Source organism: Anopheles coluzzii, chromosome 3 (assembly GCF_943734685.1).
Source record: "Anopheles coluzzii chromosome 3, AcolN3, whole genome shotgun sequence".
NCBI classification, from domain to species: Eukaryota; Metazoa; Arthropoda; class Insecta; order Diptera; family Culicidae; genus Anopheles; species Anopheles coluzzii.
The window spans coordinates 89,576,865-89,596,178 of NC_064671.1; the positions used below are offsets into that span (position 1 = coordinate 89,576,865).

The window sequence follows — 19,314 nt, forward strand, 5'->3', positions numbered from 1 at the left end:
TAGGGGACAGGAAAGAGTTGTATTTCCCCTCAATTATTCATCTTGCTTCTTCTGTTCCCAAAATTGAAACGTTTTGAATCAACGGTCGGTCACTAGCGGGTGGAATATTTTGGAACGGAAGAAAAAGGCCACAGGTGTGTGTATAATCAAACAATAATCGTGAGTTCAACCGGAATGCAATTTTATTGCTGTTCGCCCTTTCCGTCGCCAAAAAACTGTCTCACTTTCGTGACGATCTCCTCCAGCGCCACCACCGCCGGGCTGGTCGGGAACTCGGTGATGAAATCTTTCCCCTCATCGCAGCACTTCGTTAGGCGCGGATCGAGCGGCAGCTGGCCCAGGTACGGTACCTCCATCTCGATGCACATCTGTTCGGCGCCGCCAGTCCGGGCCGGGAAGATGCGCGTCTCGGTCGTGCACTTGGGGCACACGAACGCGCTCATGTTCTCGATCACGCCCACCACCGGAATGGCAAGCTTCTTGCAGAACGATATCTCCTTGCGCACGTCCAGCAGCGCGACCTCCTGCGGCGTCGTCACCAGCACTGCGCCCCACGAACCGTCCGTCCCCTTGAGGAAGGTCGTCGCGGACAGATGCTCGTCGGACGTGCCGGGCGGCGTATCCAGCACCAGATAGTCCAGCTGTCCCCAGTCGACCTCGGTCAGGAACTGGCGAATCATGCCGTTCTTCTTCGGCCCCCGCCAGATGATTGCATCGTCCGGGCTGCCGAGCAGGAAGCCGATCGACATCAGGCTGAGATTGTCCTCGATGTACACCGGCGACCAGCCCGAACCGCTCTGGTGCACCTGCTCGCCGAGCACACCGAGCACGCGTGGCTGCGACGGACCGCAGATGTCGATATCGAGCACGCCAAAGTTCTCGTCCGGGTTGCGGTGGGCCATGGCACGGGAGAGGAGCGCCGTCACTGTGCTCTTGCCCACGCCACCCTTGCCGGACAGCACCAGCAGCTTGTTGCGCACGTCGGCCAGCTTCTGCCGGACCAGTGCGATGGCCGGATCGGGCCCTTTCGGACCGGTCGCACACAGCTGCTGATTGGGGCAGCCGGCACACGCGGACGCTTTGCCCGCATCGTCGCTCTGTGTGCCGGGGCAGTGGGCTGGTGCATCGCTTGGAACGTCGGCACCACTGCTCATTGTGTGAAGAAAGTAAAGCGCGGAAAACAACACAAAACAGGGAAAATTCGTTTTTCGCAGCTCGCTGCGTATCGCTGCGTACGGCACGGCAGGATGTAAACAAACTGTGCCCGAAGATGAATCAACTGACGGCAGCTGTCAAATGCAGGCGTGTCAAAGCATAGTCTTTTTCAGGCGGAAAGCTGTTTTTGGTCAGCCGGAAAGCTTGACGGCGAAAGGACGAAAGCTTTGCTAAATTTTATTGACGAAACAGGGACATGCAGCTGGGGAGGATATTTGGAAACAGCAATACACACACACAAATTGGGGTGATTAATTTCATTTGCAATGAAATCTCCTTCCTTTTTGTCATTCGAGATTGAATGATTCGTGCTGATTAGATGTTGAGTAGGTGTTGATGATAGATCAGATCTTTGAAGCGGTATTTTACCCCAAATCATTCTAACAACCACTGTTTTTGGATAATCTTGAACATTGCAATGAGTTTGCAATTATTGATTTATAACAAACTGATTATGACACTGCTTTTTAATCATCTCCCATATGGTCTAGTGGCTAGGATATCTGGCTTTCACCCAGAAGGCCCGGGTTCGATTCCCGGTATGGGAACATACCCTTTTTTATTTAGGTATAGTATAGTAGATATGAAGAAGGAGTAAAGTGTGGATATTATTATTATTAGCGTCATTTTGAGGGGCTTTATTGAGCTTCCCCTATGGTAACATTAGATTGTGGTACGATACCCTTAAACATGGATCAAATGGAATGAAAATGCTTCATATATAAGGACTCTCTTTGATACGAAAGAACTACAGATCGAGTACTTCGCAACAAAAAAGAAATAAATATTTTAGTGTTTTATTTCGTTTTTTCGCGTGATTCAGTTTAATGACAATTGCTTTTCCTCAATGCAAACTATCCTATTATTATTGGCCACGCACTATTTTGTTACGCATCGATCAACTAGCATTTCCCACGCCCTACTACCAAACAAAGTGCCATCCAAATCGATTTCCATTATAGTTTTTGATTGTCTTTCCCTAAAGAACAACCCAGACTACCACCATACCACCGTAGAATGGTGAACAATTTGTAGCTCGTAAAACAAGTCAATATTTACCGTCCCACGGCTCACGGATAAAGCATAAAATCACCTACCAAACAAGCCATCAAACAAGCCCATTCTTTTCATCCCTAGTTGCCGCTTTCTATCGCAATTTGATCGTGATCAAACAACAAGGACGCGCTTTGACGCGCGACCACGATGTATGCGATGCTGTTAAAACAAACCAATATTCCTAATGCAGGCAAGCAAACACACGACTGCAAAAAAGTTGTTTATTTTTTCCTGCCATCATATTAAGAGGTCAATGGGAGACGACTTTTGACCATTTTTTTGGGAAAGTCTTACGTTGTTGGGTATGAGAACAGTGAGTGAAACCTCCGAAAGGTCGGGTCAAACAAGTGTGGGAGGTTGATTGTGTCACAAAACAAACACCCGGCCACGAGCTAACCCCCGCTTAAAATGGTAGATAAAAAGAGCCGAAACATGAGTATGCAGTCTGCATGACGCCACGCCACCGCGAAGGAACACCGTTTATATGAACATGTTATTACGGATGACCGGATGATGTGACTGAATAAATGGGGGGTAACAGGAGTGGTCGTCATCAATTGTGAAACCAAAAGCCAGGGAAGGACAAGGCTATGACAACCGGAAAAGTGTGTCGAACGAGCACAGATCGGGAGCAACTGTTTGTACAGAACCTTCCCCGTGAGGCGTTATGGGTGGCACGCGGCACTTTCTTTACTTTTCACCTCGTTTTTTTATACAAAAAGATTCGTGGGACCGATTTAGACAGTCAGAAATTTACAACAGAGGAGATATTTGCTTCATTTGTTGTGCATATTGTTTCAATAATTTGCTTCTATCATTTTCCATTTGATTATTAGGAAATCATACAGATATATAGTTTTTTTTTCAGATTTTAGCTATTATGTTTGAATCGTCAAATTTGTCTGTTACACATATAGGTTGTAATTCTTGAATTTTTGAATATTTATGAAGTCTTATAATTTTAATTCTTGCTTTGCACTAATTGCGTAGGTTTGTTACTACTTTTGTTTCACTTTATATGTCTTCATTTTACTATACTCTCTATCTTTTTTCTATTTTCGGTTCGTTTTGTATCTATTTTTGTACTACAACTAAGTATTTTCACCTTTACTACAGCCTTTTCTAGTTTAAATTTCATTTTTGTATGTTTTTTTTAGTAAATTTCTGTGATACGTATTATTGATTTATAAATTATTCTGGTAATAACTTTACTTTTCCTTTTGAAACCTATTCATATGATAGAGTACAATGATGGTCCGGTTTTTTCCCAGTAACATCTTCATTTGGATATCTTTTAGCATTCTTCGTTTATTTCCTTCAATTGGTTCTTTAAACTCCCATTTGACATCTCTACCGTTCCTTCCACAAAGGCATACACAATACGAATCCAACCATTGCGCAATAATCGTTCTCAGCAGTAGACAAGCACATCCCAAACAATGCTTATACCGCGTAATATTGTGATAGCAACAACAAAAAAAAATGCATCACCCATCTCTCACAGCCTTTACAACGCTAAAAAAAAGAGTCAGCACACGAACGACAATCAAACGACCGGCCGAGCAGAACCGCTGGCCAAGCAGCGCCGGTACACGCCGGTGGAATCGCTCTCATGATTAGACCGTCAATGAAAGGGATCGTAATTTATGTGCCATCACCGCCGAGGACAGATACCGACACCGACCGACACATCTCGCCTAAAGTGCCTTTGTCAGCGGCGGGGGCCAAGGGAGGACCGAAATTGTTGTCGTTCTGGTGGACCGGAATTTATTGTTGCTCGGCACTACTGACTTGTTCTGTTCACGTGCCCAGAACGTTTGAAGCACTGCACGGCGGACACACAGTGGCCCCGGGGGCGGAGGGTGAAGGCCCATATAGACATGGGATATAAAAACGCACGCCTGAAGACGCTGATCACACGCGTATGGGGCGTAACAGTAACGGTAACGATGAAGCAGAAATCACTTTTTCCGGTCTATTTGGTCAGAGCCGTCCGAGACATTTTGGGTGCACAGTCTGGACAGCTCTGTTCCGGTGTATGTGTGTTTTTTTTTTCTTTCTTTTATACCACTGTATCTTCTAGGGACATTTCGGGAGTTAAGGCTGTGCACAGGGCGACTCATCGAAACGACGATGTAGCCGTAATGATAGCCGGGGATGATGAATACCTCCATATACCTCTCCTAACGATGTGGTCGTATTAAGCAGATAAGAAACAAGCATACATTAAACATTAAGGATAAAAGGAGCAATGAGTAATATGTGAGAAATTTGTTGAATTTCCAGAGCACATTTAAAAAATGATGTACACTTCTCGCCTAAAGGTATGCAATTGCACATTTAGCTGCGGAAGATATGCAATGCGCATTTCTTAAAACTCTACTTCCAACAACACTTTGCATAGCTTTAGGCGCATTCGTTTTGCTTTTTCCGAAAAACAACACAAAAACACTGTCTCCTTTGACCCACTTCAGCTATTTATCTTCTCTCAACCCCTGCCTGCAAATACTTGACCCTTAGTAGTTGGTCACCCTCAGTCAGTCTAAAAAACAGTGCTGCAGGGAACAGAGGAGAAAAAAAAATCAATTGAGTGAATTGATTTTGGGTAAGTTTTTTTTCACCCAAGCACCCTCGCAGTTTTCTGGACAGCACCACCCAACCCTAAATCGCAAAAAATGGTCCAAACCACTCCGGTTTTCGCAATGAAACGGGGACATTTTTCCCAAACAAATAGTGTGTCCCTTTTTTTACCCATTCGCAACTCTGCAGTGTTGTGACAAGACGTGTGCGCAATGCTCATTAGCCATTTATTTCATTCAGTGTTGACAGTGGGCATATTTCACTGATTTGCTTGATTTGCTGCTGGTTAATCTCTTTAGGCTTTCTGGTATCTGAGGACGTTTTTTTTTTCTCTTCTGTAAGTGGATGAGAGGGAGTGAGAATGTCGTTTTATTCATTTGTCGTGAGTTTTTCTTCGTCTGCTTACTGGCAAGTTGTCTGAGCACTGAAACGGACTAGTGCCAGGGAACAGGGATGAATACATAATTTATGGTACATTTAGTTTTCGGTGATACGCATGAATGATAATAAAATTGTAGCCGTTAGTGTAGCGGTGCAGAAAGACGGTGCACTTGGGGGCTTTCCTTTCTGTCCCTTGCTGTAGTGCGCTTTCGGTGGACATTCTTGTCAATTGTTAGTTGCTCCGAAGAACGGATTGTATTGTACTGTAAAAGGACAATACGGTTTTATGGTGTGTGGGCTATTTTGATGGTTTTTGTGATACCATTTATATGATAAGATAAGTTGGTGACGGTTTATTGATTGTTGTAATACTTTCTGTTAAGCATATGACTATGTTTAATGTTTTTTTATGATATGAAAGATAATATAAAAATTATTGAATTAAATATTTTATATGATTTCAAATCAGTAAGAATGCAATTAGTCCTTACATTGAAGTTGTCAAGCTGCAATAAGTATGGAAAATGATAGTAAAGATAAATAAAAGTCAAATAAGTACCATTCAATATCAAAGTCCTTCTTCCATAACTTTTCAACTTTTACACACAAAACAATTTCCCCCAAATTTGCTCTCCTTTTTTTGCCGGAACGTACCCAACCGAAAACGAAAGCGAAACCTCCAAAATGGCTGACTTCCTTCCGGGGTGCTTGTGCGTCGTCGTGAAGGCTGGTTCACCTTCCGTCCGAGTGGTTTTGTGGAGCTCATTCTCGCTCTCTCTCTCACACTCTCGATCTCTCTTTACTGCTCTTTACCCGGGGAAAAAGGGCATACACTAGACGCCATTTTCTTTCCCTGTTCGGTGCTCTAAGCAGGCCTTGCCCGTTTTGCTCCATATTCCCTCCCGGTTACCCACAACGCTGCTTGGAGTGCTCACCTTTCAAATGCTCAAGCATCCTTTCACTCACTTATCGAGCTGGACATAGCTCCGTTGCCGTTGCTCCCTCACTCGCCATCCCACTTTTGCCGTTCTGCCGTTTCTGCCACAAAAGTTTCCACTTCGAAAGCGGAGCGAAAAGTGAAGGAAACAACCCACGCCGACAGTCCCGGCCACGGGACTGGTTGGTGGTACGCGTGTCTCTATACCGTCCCCGTTCCGGCGGGGGATTATTTATATATTCATTTTGTGGTTTGATGAAAATACACCTCGCTGCCCTGTATCCGCCTTCGCCTTTGCCTTATGGGTGTGTATTCCCTTTGGCTGGGCTAGGGAAAAGGAGCGATGGTGCCGGTACGAAGGGATTTGGTACAAATTTAATAAAGTTGTTTCACTTCCAAGGTGCGAGGGGGGGGGGGAAGGGGAGCGGGTGTCAGAAGGCTAATGGTAAGGACGGGAAAACCCGTCGGCCTACGCTCACCCCTTGCCACCAGACCTTTTGCGCACAATCTGAGGGGAGGGTGAACAAGCAAGACATTCTGTAATGCTGAGATTGGAGTAAAAGGAAGAGGAAAGGAGGGTTCGGAAATGGTCGGGAACGGTGTACAGTAAGTGCTTTATAGTTTGATAAATGCAAAGAAAAGAATAATACAATAAGGGCCTTAATAAACCATTCAAGCTACTGATCAAATCATTTCGTGTCAATATGTTGCATACCTTTAGGCGACATTCAACGAGCTTTTAGTGAACGAGACATGCTACTAAAATACTTTGTCGCACATTTACACTCACCACTGTTAGCACATTCTTCTAGCTTTAGATACACCTATCCCCCTCCCGTTAACCAGAGGCCATTTGTATTCCTTCCAGTGACGAAGAACCCTGCCAGAAAGTGAAACGGAGGTTTCTCTCGCGCGCACGATATTTGGCCAGCGTGCAGCAGCAGCAGCAGCAGCAACGGCAGCGGTGGTTGGTGTCAATTAATTATCAACAAGCAGATCATTTACACGTGTTAACGTGTTAATTAAGTGATAAACTGGTGCAAGATAAATCTTGTGCACCAAACTCGTGCGAGATCCACGGGGGAAGGGCACAAAGATATTCATTTGCCCGCCGAGCGAACGCTTTTGCATGGCAAAATGGGGGAAATCTGGACTGGCGGGTTTTTGGAGGGATTTATTTAGTTTGTTCTGTGTTTTTTTTGCGTATTGTGGTCTCGCTGCGCATTTATATCATTACATTCTACGTAAAAAGAACCTTATTGTGGGTGAGATTGCATCGTAGCTCGCTTGCCTGCGGTTCGATGAGAACGGTAAGCGCTATTACTGCAAATGGAACGAAAGAGACTCATAAGCATTATGATTCAGGTCATCTTTGACATGATGTTGATCAATGAAGCAACTCCTCGTTCCCACACACTCACACCGACGAACGAAGGAGAGCAGGTAGAACGACAGAGAGCAATGGGAAAGAGGGAAATCCAATTGTAGATCCTTCCAAGGTAAAAGCTGCTGAGGTGAGAAAATCCCATTCTTTGGTGCAGCTAAGCCATCACTTTCATTGAATTGCAGCCTTGCGAGACCTGTCGGGTTGTGTGTTATAATACTTTGGATTATAAGCAGTTCAATGCTATGATGAGTTTCGGTGTTATGGAGTTTATTCAGTAAAAAGAGCCGAATTAAATAGAAACAAAAATTAATAGATCGATGCTAAAAATATGGAAGATTAAAAAGAAGTTTAAAAAAAGTTTTTGTTTGCAAAAAACCACTTTAATTCAACTCTCCTTCGAACCGGATTTGAACCAGTGACCTATGGATTACTTCTACCGATGATGCGCGCACGCTATCGCTGTCTACAGTCCACCGCTCTACCAACTGAGCTATCGAAGGCACCTGGGGACAAGCCATTCGCTTGCAAAGTGTACACAAGCACGAAATAGTGAAGCACAAGCACGAGCATACGAGCAGTGGCTATTATTTTAAGACCTTTTTAATGCCTTAATTTAATTGCTCTTTTTTACGCTATTATTGTGTTTACCCAAAAAAAAAAAACATGTAAAATTGAAGCTTATTGTTTAATGATTTTGCCCATTACACAACTATTTCCTTTGATTGTTTTCTGTACATGCCCAGACATGCCAATCCAGCAAGAACAAGCAAGTGTCCAAAACAATCTGATTGAAAACCCCTATCTTTAAATAGGATCAATTTTCGGCTTATCTTCCTATTTGTTTGCGGTAGTTTGTTCAAACTCCATGTTCCATTGACGGCCATGTTTCTCTCTTTTTCTTGTTTAAACAGAGATCAATGGCGTGTAAAAAAACACTGGAACAGAACAGAGCATAAACGGGCGAAGAAAGGTAAACGGAGTAGAAGGAAAAACCAATCAACTGTGTCTATAGTTTCTGTGTGAAACGCAAGGAGAAGAGAACAAAACGGTTTCCTCGTGGCCAAAACAAAGGCAATAGATATGCCCCATCAAACGCTGGTACTGGTTGTTTCTGCTTTTACCATACTTCGAAGATGCTTGCGCTCTTTTCCTCCTCTTTTTACCTGCCCATATCCGTTAAGACACCGGGCTGCGGTCAGTGGCGTTGTTTGCGTTACAGAAATTCAATCCGATAATTGCCAGGCCTGCTCGGTTTTTTTCCTTTCTAGGGCGTAAACCGCACTCGCACACGCACGCACAATTCAAACTAATCGTTGCGAGACGAGCAGTCGAAGGTGTTTGCTGCCCTCACCCAAGGGTCATGTGTAATAAAGGATCAGCGGCTTCTTAGCAGCGGATTTGCAGCCTGCGACGGCGGCTTTCGATGGACGAAATCAATCCCCCCCAATGGCAGAAATCGGTGGCATTTGCAGACTTGGCCGAGCATGTGAGCTTTTTGTTTTATTGTGTTGCCCTGCGTTGTTTGCCCGAAATAAGTCGCCGTGAGAAACCGCACCCGAGGTCTCAGCCAAAAACGGAAGCAATCGGACCCTGGAGTTTTGGTTGTGTTGTTTGCCATAATTTCAGTCCTACACAAATCTATTACCGTAAGCTGCTATAATCGTTGGTAATGCGTGGTATGGTGGGGGTTTTTAAAACTATTTTTCAGTTAATTATTTTACGATTTGCTTTGCCGGAGGTCCGCCTTGAGGTGAGATAATTTGCTTATCGTTGGTGCGTGGCCTAGGGAGCCGTTAGTCAGAAAGTCCCTCGGAAGGTTGGGTATTGGATAGGGCCCAGTCAATTTGTATAGTTTGTTGGTGCTGACGGTAATTTGCTTTCGGAGAAGCTTAAACTTTTAAATAATAACTTCCGTTTCATGTAAAATTACCTTTAAGATCAATCGGCTGAATCGTGCTACCAACAACTTTTTCAACACATTTGTGTTTATGGACTCAAATTTCGATCGAATTCAGCTCAATTGCTCTGTCTGATCTCCTCCCTCAAGCACATTTTTATATGACATTTCCGTTACAATCTCGACTACTAAAAACCAATCTCATCTCAACCTAATACTTCCGTCCACCAACGTCAAGTGCAGCTTCAGTCAACAGACACAGAGACGAACAAAAAGCTCCACCATTGCCAGCTTAAATATACTATACGCCTTCGCCCTGTCAACGCTCTGTTCATTTGATGAAGGAAACAAATCTAATAAAAATCATCTTCCTAAACCCCCGGTTTCCAACACAGCGCTTAAACCTCGTTTGGTTTCGTCCGCTTTATTGAATCGTTTCCGTTGACTTCTCCAAACACCAATGAAAAGGAGGAAACAATTTTGTTGAAGAACGTCAGGGAAAACTTTTTTGTTTTCCTCACTTACTCGCTTCCCTGCTCGGTTTGTTTGTGACGAGTTTTGTGTGTGATGATATTGGATTTCCATCTTTTTCTCGTCTTTTCTATGCTTTTCTTCTTTTCAATATTAATTTAAAACATTCAATTGATAAAGTTTTATGATAGGATTATCTAAGGTGATGATTTGTGGAATAAATATTACATTTCATCAGCTTTTTTCTCAAAAGGACTTGTTTTTTAGCTATTTTTAGTATTATGAGCTTAAACGATCTATTATCCTTTCTGCATTGCTCGTCTCTCTCTCTCTAAAACCGCCTATGTTTTGCTTATTATTCTCCCCTTTATCAAAAAGACACAAACAGGATACTTTCCATCGCGTTTGATTGTGGGCTGTGATAAATTGTTTTGAAATTAAAATAAATTTCATTGCATCACACCCTTCTTTTCCCCCCCAATTCCTACAGTGGGCGTTATAACTGGTGGTTGCTGGTGGCAACCGCAATCACCGTACACGATCGTGTTGATTGTTGCTTCCTTTAGCAATAATCGCCCACCCTTGCACAAACTAGCGTTCGCTAACGTGGTGTGTGTGTGTGAAAACTGTCCCGACCAAACCAAAGGGGTGGGAGTGTGCTGTTGTTCTAGTGTAAAGGGAAACCGTTTAATAGCATCATTAAACGATGTTATGAATTTTTGATCGACTTACCCTCTTTGCACGTTTTGTGGGTTCGATAGAGAGAGAGAGAGAGAGAGAGAGAGAGAGAGAGAGAGAGAGAGAGAGAGGAAATTAGATCAACATGATCAAATGCGGTGATATAGTGTGCTACAAATGTCTATTTACAATGTCACGCTGTTGTTTGTATTATGAAGCGATACATTTCCAAGCAAAATAAGATAATTCCTTGATCAATTCTTGATTATTTCGACGATAAAAAACAAGCAATTGCTGGACTTATTTAAACCCAAACAGAAGTAGATAGGATTTACAACATCGTTGAACATGATTGAATCGAGTGTTTATTGAATAGAAGAGATTTTTGAACAAATAAATATGATGTAAAATATGAAAATGTATGCTCGAATATGTAAAAATATATATTACATCCAGTTAATATAAATTGAAGATTGACAATAGAAAAAAACCAAAACCTGTAAAGAGAAATGAACAAAAAAGTTATAAATGGTACAGCTTTTTGTTACTACTGTTGTTTTATAATAAAAAAAAACATGCAAAAACATTTCACAACGCATTACCACACTTCGAAATAGATCAAACACGTACGAATGATCGTAACTAATCTCCGTTTGGGAAAACAAACGCAAAAATGAAATGAAAAACCCCTAACGGACACAAAGGTACGAAAGTTTTGACACAAATGTACGACACAAACACAGCCAACAGACAATCAATGTAAAAGAAAATTCAATTAACCCAACACAATACCGATCGGAAGGATGTTGGAAATCTTGTATTTGTTTTTTCTTGTTCCCACCCCGTCCAAGTCGGTCGCAGCAAAGCGAAAAGGGAAAGGAAAGTTTTCCAAACTCATCCAAGAAAGTTGTTTCATCCAGCGCGCTGGACAAGGGATAAACGTGATGTGACACAACATACCATGCGTGGATGGTTGGATGGACACCAACGGCATCGGTTGTGTCGCCCGCAAACTCTAATCTAATAGCAAATTTACCAAACTGTTACAAGCTATTAGTGAGGCGAGAAAAAGGTTGTCAATTGCATTGGTTTTAGGTGTTTTTTGGGTTTGGTGATGATTGCTTTTCTCTCCCAAACCATTGCTTCACTGGCACTTCTTGGGAGTTTCTTTCAGCATGAAGGATTGTTTGTTTGCTGCTTCATGCTTTTTGTGTTCAAAGTATGGAACGATTAGTTTGGGTTCAATGAAGAAACTGTCTGCAATCCGATTAACCACCAACAAACAATGTGGTTGTGGTGCAATATCTTCCACTGCCTGAAAAATGAACCTAGAAAATGAACCTTTTTCTGGGGATTTTTATTCCACGCAATAAAGATGATGTAAGTCTTTCTAATACTAACAGTGGCAATCAACCCAAAAGATAAGAATCGGAATACTGTCTAGGCATATCGATGATGATACACACAAGAACTACTGATAGAGTTAATTTGTACATAAAGTAATGACTAATAACTATGAAATTCTTCTCTTCTTCTTCTTCTTGGCCTGCTCATGTACGAGCACGTCTAGTAGATATGGCCAAGTCGCCAATTTGTTTCCAGGAATCTCGGTCCTGTGCTGCAGTCCTCCAACCACGGCTACATCCGATCTCCGACAGGTTCGACTCCACCTGATCCAACCAAAGAGTTCGCTGTGCTCCTCTACGCCTCGTGCCGAACGGGTCGCTGACGAGCATCTTCCTGATGGGGCATGAGTCCGGCATCCTCATCACGTGCCCCAGCCATCGTATCCTTCCGGCTTTGATGACCGTCAGGATATCTGCACCGTCAAACAGCTCAGCTAGCTCGTGGTTCATCCTCCTTCTCCACACGCCCTGCTCGCACACACCGCCAAAGATAGTCCTTAGCACCCGCCGTTCGAAAATGGCGAGTGCAATGGCGTCCTCCGTTAGCATAGCCCAAGACTCGTACCCCTTCAGGACTACCGGACGAATCAGTGTGCGATATATAGTATGGCGCATTTCGTGTGTTGCTGGAGTCTTCTGGATCGCAGGAGTTTGTGGAGCCCATAGTAGGCACGACTTCCTTGAACAATGCGCCTTCGGATTTCGCTGCTTACGTTGTTGTCCGAAGCTACGATCGTATCAAGGTAGCAGAACTCAAGGCAGTTGAACAGCCAACATTAGAGTTCGTCTCCTTGCCTCAGACCCCGGTGAGATTCGAACGATTCCGAAAGCATGTTCGTCACTCTCACCTTGCACTGCAACCCGTCCATAGTGGCCCTCAACAGCTGCATCAGCTTCCAAGGGAATCCGTACTGCTGCATGGTGTTCCATAGCTCATTCCGATCTATGGTATCGTAGGTCGCCTTGAAGTCGATGAATAGGTGGTGCGTAGGTATATGGTGCTCTCGGCATTTCTGGAGGATCTGCCGTAGAGTAAAGATTTGGTTGGTGGTCGATTTGCCTCCAACATATCCAGCTTAGTAGCTGCCGAACTATGAAATTATCCAATTTAATCTAATTAACCACATTGGCCATTATTGACTACATGACCGGTTTGTTGAGACTAATAGAGACGGTCCGACGTCCAGTGGACTTCAATAATGTTTGTAACACATGGGATACCAAGATTGTTTTAAAATATTGGACTTAGCAGGAGCTTAGCTAAAGTGTATCCTCAACGATCTCTGAAAACAGTATTCTAAAACATGGCTAAAACAAATGTCCAGAAAGTCCCAAAGTCACACCCAAAAAATGATACAAATATTTGATAATGAAATCCATCTTCATCCAGCAAAAATACCTTGTTAAATATCCCCATTACATATAAGCATTCTTTCCGTAAACCTAAACATTTCGATGTATTTCCTATAATTATTACCATCAGATGTGATTTTATCTTGACGATCGACATAAATCACCCTCAACTGATATCATCTTTGCTTGCTCTCCATTACAATTATAAAGAATTTGTTGATTGCCTTATCATGAAATCAAACACGCAATTACAAACCTATTATACCCACCCAAACAGCACACTCTCTACCAACTCCAAGAAAAACCGAGCTGTAAGTGATCCGTTACGCTATCACATCCTGAAAGCGAATCGTTCCTGTTCGTATCTAGATTGAAACCGTGTCGACAAGGGCTGGGCTGTTGGACGTGGACTTGCTTGGAGTTCCTGCAAGACATGTTCCTGTTACTACCCTTAATCCTAGCTGTCGGGCTATGTCGGGCGTTCTTGTGAAGGTGAACCATAATAGGACATCAAGCAGTAACGTATTCAAATGATGTCGCTCCTTTTACGCTGCCATTTCGCTCCCCTCCCCTACACAGACAGCTTGTTTTGTGCCCTTTTTCAATCACTTGGCATTCTGGCAGCTTCCGGCCGGTTTGGTATGTCCTTTCCTTAGTGCTGTCCTTCTGTCAATCGTTATCGTTGCCGGAGTTTATTTCCCCTTGCAGGGGACACTTAATTTAAATATATTGGCTTACACAATGGAGCATCTTTCTCCAAGGCTCGAGTTCAATTCGATAAGATCCTTCTACCGTCCTTCAACTGAAAAGCAATGATTTGAATACTCAAAGAAAGAACTTCCCTTTTGCACACGAAAACACGAACCCTTCGCATAGGGCAACAATCAAAAGTCAAAGTAAAAGTGTTTGTATCACAATTTCTTCCGATTTCGGGCGAGGTCTTTCCCCCTTCGGTTTGGTGATTGGTCGGCAGACCAGGAGGTTGTTGGAAGGTTGATTGAATCTTTTTTGTGAAAGAAAGACAGCTTGAAATAGAGCAATCGAGCAAAAAAAAAAGGATCGGCTACTAAGAGGCAAACGAGTGAGATGGAAAACGGAGGACGAGAAACATAACATTGGAAAGTGTGCGTCGTCACGCACGCGAGTGCGCTGTGTCCGCGCTGTGTCCATTGGCGCGATGGATCCGACCCATTTCGGATATGACAGGCTGGAGAATGGAGCCGGAGAACCGGAACCGGATATGAGCCAATCCTAGACCGGGAAGCGAAAATAAAGTTATCATCATCATTATCCCCGCACCACAGCGGCGGCGTTCGTTCGTGTGCGCAAAAAGGACAACCCTGGGCGAGGACGTGCCTAAGCGTTCAGGGGTTTTTTTTGCTTCCATGAATTTAAGCAGCAGCAGCAGCAGCATGGGGGAAAAGGCATTAAGCACCCACGTACGCCAGGCAGATGGTGATGTTTGGCTTTGTTTTTTTTGTTCCCTGTGTGTTATTCATTGCATTCATTCATTTAGAAACCCTCCAGCTGAAGAAGGGAGAGAGCGAGAGCGAGGCGATGGAACGCAGCGGTGTTAACGAACGTGATTAGTGAAATAACTAATGATGAACAATAGATATCGATAGCAAAAAAGGAAGTGGGCTTTTCGGAGTCGGACGGTGTCGGGGAGGACGAAGGGCGAGAACATGACAAAGCGTTTGCTGTATTGTAAACGTATCTATTGACGGGATTGATGGGCGATAAAAAGGTGAGCCTGAGTGTGTCATAAAAGGTTTGGTGAGAGTTTCATTATGCAGAATTGGGAGGTGGAGACGGGTTTGGTCTCTAAACAAGTGATGTAGATGTTAATTAACATTTGCATTTAGTTTATTATTTATTTTTTAATATTATACAATAAATTTTTATACCTTTAAACGCTGTTAACCACTTTTGAAGTAAATTAATAATATATCAATTACTGAAAATAAGTAAAAAAATAAATATAAAATGTAAAACGTGGAACAGACTAAAACTAACATACACAATAAAGAAGCAAAAATGAAATTAAAAACCAAATCAATAAAATAAGAAGCAAACAAGAGAAGTAAAATAAAATGACGTAAAAAATAAATATAAAATGTAAAACGTGAAACAGACTAAAACTAACATAAACAATAAAGAAGCAGCAATGAAATGGAAGATCAAAACAACAAAATAAAAAGCAAACAAGAAGAGCTATGAAAACTTCAATTATAAAACATCAAATAAGATAGAAAAAAGCGTAAAAAACTAAGAAAAAAGCTACGCAATTTGTAAACTACAAGTAAACAGTAGAAAATCAAACAAACAGTCCGATTTAATAGATTTCCACTAGACTTCCATTTCGTTTCTTCTTTCCACATTTTTACCCACCCAAACGGTAGCTTTAATAATTTACGCTTTAATTACTTTCTTTACCAACTACACAAGCAGAATGAAAGCAAATCTCGTATTACAAAAAGCCACTTCCGATCCGACAGCTATAATTGAATACAATGACCATTCGCGCCCCTTTTGTACTGTGCAAATTGATATTTGCTTTAAGCTGCAAGGCCAATTGTCGCTTGAGGCCACCGCCAAACGTGCATAATTGCGTTGAGCGTACGCTTTGCTCGGGGGAAAGCTATGCAAATTTTTGGTCCTTTCCAAAACCGCTTCCAGCTTCCAAAGCGGATGTCCGGAAAGGAGCACCAAACGGTGCATTATTTGCTCGTATAGGTGAAAGCTCAATGTGTGATCAACACCAGAAGCTAGCGGATTAGGATAATTTGTTTTTGGCATTGTGTACCCGTACGTTTGGGTTGATATTTGGCAGGCAGGTGGGTAGAAGTGGGAATGAAATGGCTTGCTGCTTGGGGAACTTGTTGGCAAATGGTACGGAATTTAGCTGCCGAATCGTAACGAATGTGGAATGTTGATATTATGAACGTGATCGAGTGTCCTAATGAGTGCATAAAGACCTCCTGCGTGTATTGGAGTGATGGTAAGTTGTACGATCGATCGATCCTCAGCATAGCTTCGAACGATTTAGTCCTTCGAACCGGATTTTTTGTGTGGCTGTCCTTTCTACTTAATGCTACCGTAGCACGCAATCTCAAATGCATCGTGAGAACCTCACTTTACAAAACTGACCTATTGAACCTGAGATTTTTTGTTATTGTCCTACCTTAGTTCCCTTTTTCCTAAGTTGGCATCACACAACACTCACCACTTACATCATTATTCATCGCTAGAAATACATTTTAATGACGAACTAAATAGCCCCGAAACATGCAAATGTACATCGAAATGATGCCTTTTTGCTCTCTCTCTACGGCTCTCCCCTGTTTTAGCGCATCGTTGTGGGATCGTGTGCACTGGGAAACATTGGACAACCCATCCCTTGAAGGGCACGTGCCATACCGAGGGTGTTGAAGCACTTCCTGTGCGCGATAATGCACCGTTCTTTTGATATCAACGTGTAATGATGACGTTACGGAATTGAGGTTTTTGGGTTCGCATTCAGAGCTCTACTTAGCGGGTGGCATCGCTGTCAGGGCACGACGACACGTCAAACACCATATATGCATATACACAGACAATAAGGGCACGGTGGTTTACGGGGCTTGCTGATGTCAATTAGGCGTACCGGCGAAGGGACTGCACCCATCACATTGTTGGACTTCCGGGAAGGGAATGATTCAACGATCGATGAGTTGAGTTTTTTCTTTATCGCAAGACACAAGGGAAGTTGAGGGGCTGATGATAATGGATACTTTGTGAAGGGGGTTTGAGGATCGAACCTTTTTCCCCTTTTGAGGACTTCATTTCTGCTGTTTCGAAAGCAGCTGAAAAGCCAACAAAACTAACACCTACTTGTTAAATTCAAGGTCGTTTCTACAACACCTGAAAGTATCCTTCGGACGGCTAAACGCATTTGGATGAGTCCAGGTGTGTCACGAAACTTAATTTCTTGTGCTCTTAGTCGTTTTTCTGCTCCTCTTATTCTAAATACGAGTCGTATTGGTGGATTTGGCCCAAAAATTACTTCTTTTGATACATCGAAATTAAAATCCACTTCCTTTCTCATGCCCTTTCCAGGTTCTAATTAACTTCCAACCATGGAATTCCCACCCACATTAACCGCACGCTTTGGCTTACTGTATTTCAATTAAACCCACCAACACAAATCACGTTCGACGTTAGGTATGGAACTTCACCAAGCGGCATCTTCTCTTTCACAGGAATATCAACACACCCGGACGTGCTCATATTAGTCAGCAATCGGGTCACGTGCCGCACACGGGTACAATCAATTCAAAAATCAACTTTAAAACTCAATTACGCATAGTTTATGGGCCTCCCCGCTGGGAGGACATGGAGGGTGCTGCTGCTTCCGGTGAGCATGCCGGACAGTAGGGGAGAATGCGTCCATGGAGCAGTGATTTCTGAGCAGAAACAGAAGTCATCCCTTTTTTTGTTTTGGTGCGTGATACAGATAGGGTGACGTCACGAGGGAAAGGACGGCTGTTTTATGACCCTACTTCCGGTAGCATGTCGGGGATGAAAAGTGTGTGATGTCCAGCGAGAGAGAGAGAGAGAGAAAGGCGAATTAAAAACAATAATTTTTCTCAGAACTTAAATAAAAAGGAAAAATTGACTTTATTTATACAAATTTTCAGGACACTTTTACTTCGAGCTGGTTAGGCAACGGGACGCACCATCATTTTGGTGCTTTTGAGCGAGTAGTACGATCCTCGGAAGCGAAGCCACATAATGCCCTCCTGTTTGTCGATCTTTCCTCTCAAATATTCACCATTTAAATGACTGTAAAATATAAAAAATATTATCTCTTTAAGTGATTCAATAATCAATGCTTCGATTATACTACCTCTGATGACACTTGTAAAACCACCACGCACCACGAACCCACTCGGCACAGTTGGTCTTATGCTTGTCATTATCCTGATCGTGCGTGGAAAACGCTTCGTCCTTGTGCGGCGAGAACGAATCACCCGCCGTACCGGAGTACTGGCCAACCGATTTAATCACATACTTTTCACTCTCATTGCCAATCTTAAAATCATCGTAGTGAGCGTACGCAACCACCCCATCAAAGTCCTCCAGCACGATCAGCAGCTCGTGCTGGCGGGTGCTTACGATCGCGTGCAGCTTATCCAAACCCAGCCAGTGTTCACCGTGCAGCTCACCAAAGCCTTGCCTGTACTCGGTCCAATTGCGGTAGAAATTGACCGATCCATTATAGCGACGCTGGAATACGATCCAATTACCACCGAAGCCGTGATTGTTCGTCCAGTCACGCAACACCTCGAAGGATGCGTTTTTAGCCGGATCCGGTTGCATGAAGTACACGCCGGACTGTTCAGGTAGTTGATCTAGTAGCCGGTGCTGCAGATCGGTCAGCCGTTGCTCGGTGGATTTTGATGCAGTTTGTAGCTGTTGCGATAGCTTTTCCATCAGCTGTTGCGTTGTGTTGACCATGCTGTTAGCTTCTTGGGTTTGGGTATCGCGCTTTAACTGATCAATTTTTTCATTTATTTTTTTCACTTCCTCGTGGAAAGTTCTTGACAGTTTTTCTAGTTGCTCTAAAATCCTTGACTCCACTAAAGTCATGGTTAGCTCGAAAGGTACGTCCAAATTGTTATCATTGCTATCGTTTGCTATCAATCCTCCCATCACCATGGGAAGAATGACTACGCACCAGAATATCATTTTACGCACAACACACTACTTATCGTAAAAAGCAACAAAACCCTACTGAAGTGTGCATTAGATGAGATCAAGCTACTTATAATCTCGTTTCTGGGGCGTCTTAGATGTGTTCCTTTGTTATCGCATGGGTCCTAACCGCAATTGATAAAAAATAAATAAAAACAATCGTAAGCTAGAACTCTATTCAAATGATGCCAATGTGACCCCATAATGACTGTTGATA

General features: G+C 43.1%; 2 protein-coding genes and 2 non-coding genes across 4 annotated transcripts; 1 reads left to right on the plus strand and 3 right to left on the minus strand.

The window, feature by feature from the left end:
- Positions 1–164: 164 nt before the first annotated feature.
- Positions 165–1,289, minus strand: LOC120958223 (cytosolic Fe-S cluster assembly factor NUBP1 homolog). Its single transcript, XM_040380864.2, has one exon. The coding sequence runs from the start codon at positions 1,152–1,154 to the stop codon at positions 183–185; it is 972 nt and encodes a 323-aa protein (XP_040236798.2). The 5' UTR covers positions 1,155–1,289; the 3' UTR covers positions 165–182.
- Positions 1,290–1,691: 402 nt separating this feature from the next.
- Positions 1,692–1,763, plus strand: Trnae-uuc (transfer RNA glutamic acid (anticodon UUC)). The gene has a single exon. It is a non-coding gene; the product is annotated as a tRNA-Glu (tRNA).
- A 6,185-nt stretch (positions 1,764–7,948) lies between these two features.
- On the minus strand, positions 7,949–8,056 carry Trnay-gua (transfer RNA tyrosine (anticodon GUA)). Its single transcript has 2 exons — positions 8,020–8,056; positions 7,949–7,984 (listed from the first exon to the last, which is right to left on the minus strand). It is a non-coding gene; the product is annotated as a tRNA-Tyr (tRNA).
- Positions 8,057–17,996: 9,940 nt separating this feature from the next.
- LOC120957301 (fibrinogen C domain-containing protein 1-like) lies at positions 17,997–19,146 on the minus strand. The gene is made up of 2 exons (XM_040379426.2): positions 18,250–19,146; positions 17,997–18,185 (listed from the first exon to the last, which is right to left on the minus strand). The coding sequence occupies exons 1-2, from the start codon at positions 19,089–19,091 to the stop codon at positions 18,062–18,064; spliced, it is 966 nt and encodes a 321-aa protein (XP_040235360.2). The 5' UTR covers positions 19,092–19,146; the 3' UTR covers positions 17,997–18,061.
- Between the last annotated feature and the right edge of the window lie 168 nt (positions 19,147–19,314).

Excerpts from the sequence above, each read along its gene's own strand:
- LOC120958223 (XM_040380864.2), bottom strand. The coding sequence starts at position 1,154 with ATGAGCAGTGGTGCCGACGTTCCAAGCGATGCACCAGCCCACTGCCCC.
- LOC120957301 (XM_040379426.2), bottom strand. The coding sequence starts at position 19,091 with ATGATATTCTGGTGCGTAGTCATTCTTCCCATGGTGATGGGAGGATTG. Across the intron at positions 18,186-18,249 it reads TTTTACAAGTGTCATCAGAG|TCATTTAAATGGTGAATATT; the intron begins GTAGTATAATCG and ends TATATTTTACAG.